General features: G+C 34.4%; 1 protein-coding gene across 1 annotated transcript; it reads right to left on the bottom strand.

The window, feature by feature from the left end:
- Positions 1 to 246: 246 nt before the first annotated feature.
- Positions 247 to 11591, bottom strand: LOC137824205 (uncharacterized). The gene is made up of 16 exons (XM_068629727.1): positions 11319 to 11591; positions 11028 to 11087; positions 10795 to 10914; positions 10653 to 10713; positions 8332 to 9838; positions 8189 to 8220; positions 7389 to 7521; positions 6333 to 6430; positions 5418 to 5462; positions 4411 to 4516; positions 3890 to 4016; positions 2729 to 2844; positions 1884 to 1960; positions 1443 to 1577; positions 838 to 906; positions 247 to 628 (listed from the first exon to the last, which is right to left on the bottom strand). Exons 3-16 carry the CDS (start codon positions 10905 to 10907, stop codon positions 356 to 358), a joined length of 2892 nt encoding a protein of 963 aa, XP_068485828.1. The 5' UTR covers positions 10908 to 10914; positions 11028 to 11087; positions 11319 to 11591; the 3' UTR covers positions 247 to 355.
- Positions 11592 to 11629: the final 38 nt, after the last annotated feature.

Below are 11629 nucleotides of genomic sequence, written 5' to 3'. Positions count from 1 at the left end.
CACATTGTGTCTTTGCAAGTATTTATGCCTACAAAATTGTAACTACACTCAGTATGCATGGACTCACAAAATTGCAAGGATGCAATGTAAGAACACTTGGTTGAATAAATACACACGGCTATATGTAAACAAATGCAACTTAATATGCAGATAAAAAAGTATTGTTCTTATATGAAGGCATTTGACTCAAGCTGATATGAAGTATGAAGTAGATAACAAATACCTTACCTGTTTGGAGACTATATATTACAAACAAAAGATTGTTCTTTTTATTCCATTCATATGTTCTTTATTGAATCTATTTTTCATTTCCATTACAGAAAAGACAAATTTAAACAAACAGATTGGCATTAATCTATTGTCTCAACCACACTTGGTAGTCTGGTCCTTTGTCAACAAACTTCTGCCAACTCCCTTCCAACTGGTTCTCCTTGGAGGGATTCCAATCAAACTGCCCTAGCTTCAATACTAATGCATCACCAACCTGAGAAACATAACCTTCATTGTTTGCATGGAATATCTTTATAGAGCTCCGGCAATGGATCCCGGCTCGCCTCCGAGCCTCAATCAACTCAGTTATCATATCATGTATGCCAAAATCATAGAAATGGTCATAAAATATTGCAGGCTGCAAAAAAAAACACAATACGGGGACTCAAATATTTGTGCAAGCAAACACATTACCTGAATTCCTTCCTTGGTCCTTGAGAACAAGAAACTAAATTTAAGTGATCACATATACCATTCATTTTTTTCAAGAAAATACTATTGAACTATCTTCAACAATGACAGGTATGTGTAATGAAAGTATTGGATGCTGTTTTCTTAAGGACTTACAGTTCCGGGATGAGTCAAAATATATGCATATCCTTGCATGAGTTTATCCCGTGGAAATGGCCAGTGACCCTGAAAGTAAAAAGAAATATTAAATCCATTTTTCTCATTATCTAGCATGGTTAGGTGGTAACATGAGCTTAAAAGGTGGTAATATAAATGCAACAATACAGAAAGAGAAAACCTTTGTAATTCAATAATCACTAACAACAAATTTTTTTCTAACTGTTTTGTACATTTCTTGTTCTTTTATCGTGTTTGAAATTTATTTAATTGGCATGATCCAGTTTAGGGTGATAGGTATCTCTATTTTGATGGTTGTTGGTTTTTGTGGGCTATTGGGTTGGTAGCTAAGGTCTGTTGTTCTATTTTGCCCCTTGTTATGGTTGCAATGAGATTGTAATGGGTTTGTTTTGAGATTGTACGGGATTTATAGTGGTAGATTATTTTTTACTCTCTCTTTTTGATGGTTTGGAAGACCAGAAAAATTGGGTCCTATTATATAGGTATGTATAAGGGTTGAACCACCTCTTAAGTGATTCGTGTTATTCAATCCTTATTGCTGATAAAAAAAAATGTTTCATCAGAAGGAAAGAGAGAGTTGAAACCTGTGTGGAGCCAGTATCATGGTTCTCTAAGAATGTAACAGCACGAGAAGGCCACCATCCCATCACTCCTGTTGGTTTCCCTTGAGGATCAATCAGTCTCCAATATTCATTATGCAGAGCAGAATGAAGTATCCCCTGAGAAAGGGTTACATACAGAAAGAATAACAATTTTGCAGCAAGATAATACAAAGTTATAGCCTAAAATTTTTTGCTTTTATTATTCACCTGCCTCCTCCGGTGACAAAAACAATCAAAACTTGGCTAAGACAATTTCTAAACGAAAAAATACTACAGCAGTCAAATCACAGTCATGCTGCTAATAATTGTAATATCAAAGTTTGAAAACTCCTTGTGAAAAAGAAGTCTTGCTCATTTAGACAACAAAACTTAAAAGGACATGAGGTCACCAAGAAACCTCATTAACTGTTGTGGATAGGGTACCTTTGTCGTTATATCAAATGCAGATGAAGTACCACCAGTTGCATTGATCCAATTGATTATCCGTTGCCGATGAGGATCTAATCATTATAAGCACCATGAATAGCTTGTAAGACAATAGTATAAAAATTGATTATATTGGAAATGTTTCATATATTGCAACCAACAGATAATAAACAAGCATAGAATATCACATATTTGGTATGAACACAAATGGTGGTACTACAGAATATCTTCAAGTTAAACACCATATTCAACGAGCAATATTAGTAACATAAAAAATATTGTGTCTTCATAGCTGGGAAGTAAGTTGATAACAAATAAATAGTTGTAAATCCATGTTATCGCTTCCACAAACTGTCATATGTAGTGTAGTTTCCTAAAAGGTACAAAGACTACAAGTTGATTCTTCTTGCAAATGAGTGCTCAAATTGTGTCACATCCTATGATATAACATATATTTACTCATAGAAGGCCAAATAAGGTTGCCAGTAGTAAAACTAAAATTTATTGGTTTCAATTCGCATAACTTCCGTTTACAACCTGCCATGTTCTTGGAACAAAGATCATGCTCTGATGACCTACAGGACTGCTAATAATATTTAAGACTCCCCTGATACCTGCACCACTACATTTTCTATTCATTTTCTCCATGTAAAATTAAAATCATTGCAAACATTTCCAAAATCATTACACATCTCCAACATAATGTTTGAAAAATGAATTAGTAAAGGATGTCATATATTTTCCAGCTAAGCTAAAAACAAAGGTTCTTTTTTTATTTAAACCTGTTTTGTCCCTTTAATTAGATCTAATATAACATGAGTCTGCAACCATTGCACTATAACCTTGGTTGTAACACAAACTTCCGTGTTCATAGCCCAAGCTGTCCCAGTATTCTCCAATGGCAAATACAGGATTTGATGCTTCAATATATTCTTTTACGTATGTGCCAGAGAAGCCTCTGCAGACAGCAAATGAGGGGTTATCAAATTTTACATGAGAATAAGTCAGTTAAGAAACAAAAAAGAACCAGATTATCTTCTCAAGTTCCATGTGATAAAAGCTAAAAATGTATAAGTATATAGTAAAGATAGACTACTAAAACATTTCAGATGTTAGGCTCCTTTGAGCATACTTCAATAAGTATCTTCTTATCGCTTGTAAGACCATTGATATGAGATATGAAGGTAAGAATTTCCTATTGACAATTTTTATTCTTTGACTACACTATTTTCAGTAAGCAAACTAAAATTATAACAATGTTCTTAAATACTTCTGATTCTTTTATACTATGAAAAGAATGCTGTTTAACAACTATTACAAGCTCTATTTTAGCATTTTCCAATGGCCAGTTTTTGTCAAAGAAACACTTCACCTCAAAGCTTAAGCTATTAAGCAAGGATCAAAACCAACTTTACATGATAGATCATCCATTGGGCTTGAAATGTGATTGACCCTATATACTGAAACCAGAGGCTACTTTATTTTATTTACAGAAAATTTAGTAAGAGAGGCAAGGATTGAATTCTAGGCCACTCGGTTTATTTCTTTGCTCTCGCAATACATTGCTGTAGTGACTACAAAGGAATTGATTCTTATCAACTGCAATATAACAAATCAAACTGACTTTATCAAGCAACATACACTAAAATGGACTTGTCATACATCACAAGAGTGGTGAAGGTTATGCCAAGTGACTGATTGATTGCATTTACTTAGGAATTTATTCCAATTTTTTTGGTCAATTGATAAAAGAGCAATTTAGTAGGACTTTGTTAATGTATGATTACATTACTGTAAATATAGAAACTTGTAAAGCTAGAAATTAGGGATCCCTTTTAATTTAATTTCCATGTATCCTTACGTACATTGTTTAATCCTTGTCCTTGATTATAAATAAAGATCAATAATGTGGATAACACAATTTTTTTCAGTAAAACATACAGACTTAATTAGTAAAGAAATTGTCATAAACCCTCAGTATGCTTCAGCAGACAAAAAGATACCTAACAAAGTCAAGACGCCATCCATCAAAACCTATATCATTGCGAAGCCAGTTCAACCACCCCTTGATATCTTTCCTTACAAAATCCTGAGAATGATCAATATTGGGTGCAGCATGGAAGATATCACCTACAAATAGCATTAAAAATGTCTAGATAAATAAAACCTCCTAATCATCAATGTACTAACTGGTAAAGCATTGTGTTGACTTATATTGTGGAAGTGTTTGGTAAAGTGTTGTGCAGTCTTAGTGAGGAAAATGTGCCATATTTTAGACTTTCATCTCAATAAGACACAAGTACAGTGTACTCATTTTAGGAACCTTGATTTGAAAGTGGGACATACTCAGATTAATTACAAAATAATGGTTTCATGAGATTCTTCTATTTTTCCTCGCACAAATTTGGTCAACCTTTGTTTTATTTAGAATGACAAGAAACAACTCCAAAAGTCTCTTGAAAATTACATATCCAAAAGACAAAATTGAACTAATGCATCATCTGCATAGGATGTATAGATATACCGCTTGAAGGATTTCCACGCCCCTCAAAATTTGGATCATCACATACAATTGCTTCAGGTCCCCATGCAAGCTTGCCACCAAAAATGTTCCAAACACCATTTGGACTCTGAAACAAATAAAAATTGTTGATTTATATAACAGCCACCTGATGCCTGAATTATGAACTGTGCCTTTGAAAAGATTACCCCATGTTTCATATGCTAGTGCTGGATATAAAATTTAAATAATACCGAGTCCAAGATCAAAACAATCATAGGCAACCTAGCATCTCCAGACTAAGACAATCCACAATTAACAAATTTCGGCACATTTTAGAACAAAGTGAATTCAAAGACTAGTGCTTTCAGAGAATTTTCTTGCCTTAGGTGTTAACATTGGAGCACTGAAATTGTGAATGAAATTTTTAGTCAATGCATAGAGTTGGGTTAGATGGATAGGATGACTATCGAGTAGCATCTTATTCCACATAGTCAAAAGCCAACTTTTCTAAAAGCTTGAGCTATTAGGTAGAATACTAGAATAGTTTTACATTTCTAACACGCCTCACATAGGAGTGACTTGAACTTAGCATGGACACCCACTTGTGCTGAAATAATTTCTCCACGAAAAATGGAGGAAGCAAGGGCAGATCAGTTGATCACAGTATATTCTGGGGCTTATGGTATCACAAAAAATGACAAAATAAGTACTGACCTGAAATCCCATGCTATAAAAGAAAGGAATTATGAAACCCTTTCATGGCTCAATCTCACTCATCATGCAGTTTGGAATGAAGACAAAGCTATCTCACAGCTATCTCATACCATAACTAAATATTACTTTAGTATACCAGGACCTTTATTACAAAATTAACAAAATAAAGGTATGCTTAAGACTTGACACTGTGCTCTTAAAACAGTTTAAACAACCCCAATATCTAATTTCAAACTTTTAATCAGTGGCCCAAATAATGCTTGATAACCTTTCTCAGCAAATATAAAAACAACTCAGGCTAAACAATAATTTACCTGTTGCTGTGCACATCGATGGTTAAGTACAACGTCTCCCAAGGCCTATTTACAAAGGAAAAATCTTTAAAAAATTATAAATATGAAATATAAGTATTACTACAATAGAAAAACTTTAACTATATAAATTCATTTGAGCAACAGTGAAACCCTCACAAGTTGAAATGAAACTCAAAAAAATCATCAAAATATTTCCTTACAGCATTCAGCAATAACTGATTGATGTTTGCATTTCTCTTGTTGTCATAAAAAGGTACTTAATTGTTTCCTTTAAGTGTCCTAAAAAAAGGGTATGCCATTTAAAACAACCATGATTTACTATCACGCCCATACAGTTTATCCCAAAAATTTAACTGTGATCTTAAATAAAATGACTTAACATTCTCACTACCAGTTAGGGCATGTTTGGATTCATGTTAAGAATGGCTCTATAGTCAGTTTGGAGAACAAAATCAATTTTTTTACATGTTTGGATACCCTCAAAAGTATGTCCAAACACTTAATTTTACATGAGAACTCAGTTTGGAGAACAAAATCAATTTTTTGACATGCTTGGTTACCCTCAAAAGTATGTCCAACCACTTGTATTTTACATGAAAACTCAGTTTTATAAAAGCAAGACCAAGTTTATTTTGCAATATGAATACTACAAAATTAAGTTTGTCAACTTTAATCCAAGCATGCACTTAATAATTAAAAAAATTAATTAATTCCAATAACCAATTAGTTTCCTTTTTTGTGATTTAAACAGAATAATTTAACCCCCAAAAGAAATGTAAATTTTAATTCAAATTTAAAGGGGGGACTTGAAGTAGTCACTTTTGGACACCTAAACCCCATAAATATCTGAAGAGATTAGTTGCCTAGATACATGTTAGGTATTCAAAATGGTTCAAAATTAGCACCACAACTTACCAGCAAATCTTGAGAATGCATTTCCTCTATACAGTATTTAAGCTCTTCCACCGAACCATAGGAAGAATTCAAGTTGTAAAGATCAGAAGGCATATAACCTGCATATAGTTTCTACAGTTTATGAGTGCATCATCTGTCACAGATTTATCATATTATTGCATTATATGGATAAGAATAACACTAAAAATAAATAATACGGATTTTTTCGGGAAAGACCTTACTTGTTTGTTTGTGAAAAGGTTGTAACATTTTTTATACCAATTAAGTTAAAATGTTGTACTTGGTTCAGTTGAAAACAACCATTCAATGTGGAAGAAAATCTAGTCTTATTCTCGATATAAGTAAACAAACTTAAAGGTAAAGTAACAGCAGATGACTGGAACACCATCAGCCTTAGCATGAATTAATCGGAATCAGGACATAAAATAAATACACAATCTGAATGCTTATGATCATGCAATCATATTATGCAGATTGTTTGGTCTTCTATAAATAGATATACAACCCAATAAAAAAGGGAAAAAAATGAAATATGGTCTTCTACTATGATCACAGGATGCCCCTTCAAGTCTTAGAGTCTTGGAATTTGGACATAGGGTCAAACTGATCCCAACAAAACCAACTTGCAATGAGATTACCCATAGCCTATGTTCGAAGCCGAGCACTACTTAAGTCTTATTTTGTACTTGATTTGAGATGTCAATCTGCTAAGAGCCAACACTTTGGTGGCTCCAACTATGATGCTGCACTTAGTCTTTTCTGGTCAATCCCTTCGTATGTACATTTTTCAAGACAATGAAGCCTAGAGGTAACCACAAATAAGTTGGCTTCTAAGTTCCAACACACCATCTCACTACCTGGACTATGGACCTGGACCTGGAGCATGAAAATGCAAGTGGCCCAATAATAGATTTAGCAGAGACTATCATATCATCATTTATTTTTTAGTTTCTTTATTAAAGAAGATAGACTAATCTTAAAGATAAACTGAAATATGAATTTTCCTATTCTAAATATCAATATTGGTGAAATAATACATAAGAAAGCAAGCAACACCTTGAGGAGCAACAGATTGTGTTGGTGGTGGCAGCCACACTGCTGTCACGCCACAATGAGATAAATCAGCTGTTTTAGCTGCTAATTCCAGATACCAGCGCCTTCTCCAGCTCTCCCAGTTAAAACCTTGAAACTTGTTAAAAGAAAATTCATCAAAAATAATTCTTTTACTTCTTCCCCTTTTAATAGGTAAATACATACAACAGAAAATGCACATAAAGAATACATAAAATAACAATAGCTGATGAAAAATAGCAGATAGAAACATACAAATAAAACAATGCATGCGATGAAACAAAATGAAAGGCAATTTGGTCAAATCAATGAGCATCAGCACGTAGTACACAATCACTAAATGCTTTAGTGTTTCAACATGTATAGTACTGCATAATACTACACTTCTTCAATTTACACAAGATAAAGTACCATGTAAAAGTAAGTTAGATGAAAGACCACTTAAAATGGAATAACCACAAGAATTACATGCTGTTAAAGATATGATTGGTTCTATGTAAATAGGGAAATATGAAATGATTGTACAGCTAGAATTTCACTCATTGTATCTTTAATTATATCATTATTAGAATATAAACAATGAGCTGAAAAAAAAAATAGAATATAAACAATGCATTATATGCGTACCTAAACACACAACTCAGCAAACTCTTTATATACTACAAGGGGGTAAAACACATTTTATAATTATAATCACCACATGTTATTGGATCAAAATGCATTTGTGGTTAATACACCTTTAAGCAAAAAAACTGTGAAATTATTAAGTAAGCAAATTCACTAACCACAATCTCACGTCCTGTTCCTGTTCCTGGCTCTGCATTGAAATTATGTTAAAATTTAAATGCTATAAGTGGACCACATAAACAAAATAAATCTTTTCGGAAGCAATTTATATATTTAATTTCAAGAAATGTACTAAAACCACCTAATGTTGTTTGTTCAGGAGCTCTTTGCCATTGTACAGTCTTCCGTTGAAGAGCACGCTCCAATGCCTTCCGCTTCTTCTCAATTGTTTCTCTTTCATAAACATGTTCAACTAGAGCATCCCCGTCCTTTGGCTTTTCTCGAGCAATGGACCATACTTCATCTGCTGTAGGCAACTCCAAGGACCTGAATTTTGATGTGAATGCTTCAGCAACATCCACTTTTTTTGGTGGAAATTTGGGAGAGACAGCGTTAATCCTTCTTGCCATCCACTGAGGTATCTCTCTACGAGGACCATCACTCAGTAGTTTCCATTTTTGAGAATCAACATCCGTCAAAAGATCTATCCGTCCCCCATTAACAACATAGATAGAATCTTCATCCCCTTCATCTTGTAGCCTTCCCTTCAATAGCAATGATTCAGCCATTTCAGCTCTCTGTCTCCATGTCTTCAAAGTATCTTCTGATGCCTTTAACGATCTCTGCAGTGCTTCACATCTTCTTAGGTAGGCATAATCTTTACTATGAACCACTTCTTTGGCAGCTTCAACAGTAGCCTTGATGTTCTTCAAGTCAGCCTTAAAAGCCTTGGAAATAGCCTTCGCTCTTTCTGCCACATCTTTCTTCACTTTGTCCAACATTGACTTCATCTCCTCCTCCTGCTTGAGTCTGTTTTTACTGCTTGACTCCTGAAAGTCAAGCAAAGCTTTCTCTGCATCATTAGCTCTTTGTTCGAATGCCAGTAACTGCTCTCTGGTGTTCTCTAACTCTAAATTCAGTTTATCAGCCTCATTTCTTGCAACCATCAACTGAGATTCTATATCACTAATTATTCCCTGTAACTTGATATTTTCTGCCTGGACATCAGCAACTTCAGTAAATGCAGATGTACCATCTATAAATGTCTCCACGGACCTCTTTGCAAGTTCACCTGCTTCCTCTGCCACAACCAAAGCCCTCTCTATAGCATGACTTGATTTTTCCACAATGGATGATATTGTTCCCTCAGTTGCATCCTTAATTTGCTTTTCAATCAGATGAGCTGCTTCAGCAGCTGTGGTTTCAGCAGACGAAATTCTGAGTTGAGCATCTTCTAGTATATGAGAAGTTGCCTGCTGGAAAGCAACCTCTGCTAATTTTTCAACCTGCACAGCAAGATCAACAGCATCTTGCTTTGCAAGGACCAGCTTAGATTCCAAGCTGAACTTCTCTTCCACTGAGTCCTCCAGCTTTTTCTGGAAAAGAGATTTCGCAGCCTCAAGTTCTGCTATAGCTACTTCCTTGTCATGTAAAATGGTATTGATGTATTCCTGATTTTTAGCCTCAGAACGAGCAAGTTCTTCAAGTAATTGATCTCTCTCTTTCTCAAAAACCTCTTCTCTGTGTTGCGCCTCTGAAAGAGCTTTTTTGGCTATCACTATTTCATCTTCTATTCCTATAACATCACTTCTTCCTGAAAGATCGTCTTCATCGACAACTACGTCTGTTAATGTGTCATCTGAATCATTCTGTGGTAGAAATAAATAAATATAAGTCACTCCACCACTATCAAAACAGTTTAAAATACCTTATTCTGTTACCCATCTCCACTCCACCACCAACTCTTCCTATTTGACGCTAGGTATAATAATTCAAATGCGTAAGTGTAACAGAAAAATCACATGCAATAAAAATAATACTTTAACCATGAGTAAGTGGTATAGATGTTGGAGATCCCACATCGACTAGAGATTAGAGTCTTTCATAGTATATAAGTGGGTGCAAACCTCATCCCATTGAGCCGAATAACTTGTACGTTATATTATATGTAATTTACCAGACAATATATCAACTGGGTAAAGCTGTTCAAGTTGTAGATTCAAGAAAAATGGTTTGAAGTGTCAAAAGAAAAGTTGCAAAAAGGTATGTTGAAGAGAAAAGAAAAGGCCAAATGATAAGTTCATAAGCAACAAGGAAAGATGATAAGGTGAATTCCTATTCAAAATATTGGCTATGTTTATAACATATCAGCATTGGCTTAGGTAAGGTAACACTACTTCATGGTAAATATTTAATTCTGTTATTTCAACCAACTAATACTTCAAAGTTCAAAGGGTTTGCTAAAACTTGCAAGTAAACAGCTGAAAAGCAAAACCCAACCTTTGCGAAAAATGTCAGTGGCTTTATTTAGCCAACTCAAAAAAAGGCTAAAACTTTACTAAAGTTCCTATCTTTATACAGTACTGTAACCTTGTTAGTTAATCTTCTTCCTTGATAAACACAAACTAAACTTTTTCATAGAAGCAGGTACACCCATCCTAAGCTATGTGCACAACTTCTTACCGAGTGTGAAAAAACAATGTGTGCTGATTTGGAGATCCTCTGGTCAGCAAAGAAATAATTTCTGCAAAAAGAAATTAACAGTAACATAAAGTGGAAAGTAACTGAAAAACATCGCAAACACAATTTAGTTATATAAGCCCACCTCTTTCTAATTAATCTAGCAGAAGTTATTCTACAGATCAAAGGGTGCCTGGGAACAAGTGAACAGCGTGGAAATAATCCAAATGCTGCATCAGGCAACATAGCAGCTCCCATTTTATTTCTGCATAATAGTTATACAATCAATTCTAACACTGAACTTTCTATCATCATTGAAGTTGAACAGCAGAAGTACCCATATCAGTAAATTAACTATAACAGCACAACACAACATACCACTATTCCTTTTCTTCTTATCTCCTTAACCTCACATCTAGAGCCATCACCAACAACTATCTGAAAACAAAAAACACAAAAAGGAAAAAGAAAAATAACCCACGTGATATTAGTCGGTGAGAGTAAAGATTACAGCTGAATCGAGCAGGAAGTTAGGAAAGAGTGATATTAAAAATGCTAAATTTGGTTTTTTTTTCAATTTTTTAGTGTGACTTGAAAAGAGTGAATTATTTATTTGTAGGAGGAGATGAATGCCGAGTTGGGAATGTGACTAGATGGAAGAGATGGGACCTGGGTAGTGTAGAAATGGCGTGGACAACGAGAGCTTTTCACGGCCACAAAGTTTAATATCGAAAGTGAATGAAGTTCAGAATCACGTTGTCTCACAACCTCACAGAGTCAACCTTTAATTGTAAAGTTTAGAAAGAAGTAAAAGCCTTAAAAAAAGCCCTTATTTGTAGAAGTTGTCATTATCTACTTTCCTTTTTCTAAACCGATATATCACTTCAGATCATTTTACTTCTTCAAACAAAATTTTCATGACAAACACTGTCAGAGAAACTCAATGTTGTTGGTGTTATCTACCCTTGTTATCAAATAAA

Source organism: Phaseolus vulgaris, chromosome 8 (assembly GCF_000499845.2).
Source record: "Phaseolus vulgaris cultivar G19833 chromosome 8, P. vulgaris v2.0, whole genome shotgun sequence".
Taxonomy (NCBI): Eukaryota; Viridiplantae; Streptophyta; class Magnoliopsida; order Fabales; family Fabaceae; genus Phaseolus; species Phaseolus vulgaris.
The sequence above is the reverse complement of the archived record's forward strand: the minus strand, read 5'-3'. Positions and strand labels throughout refer to the sequence as shown.

What these genes read in the sequence shown, in the direction of transcription:
- LOC137824205 (XM_068629727.1), bottom strand. Translation starts at nt 10,907, where the DNA reads ATGGGAGCTGCTATGTTGCCTGATGCAGCATTTGGATTATTTCCACGC. An exon ending in GAACAGGACGTGAGATTGTG is followed by an intron (nt 7,522 to 8,188) that starts GTTAGTGAATTT and finishes TCTTTTAACAAG; the next exon opens with TTTCAAGGTTTTAACTGGGA. An exon ending in ACAATCTGTTGCTCCTCAAG is followed by an intron (nt 6,431 to 7,388) that starts GTGTTGCTTGCT and finishes AACTATATGCAG; the next exon opens with GTTATATGCCTTCTGATCTT.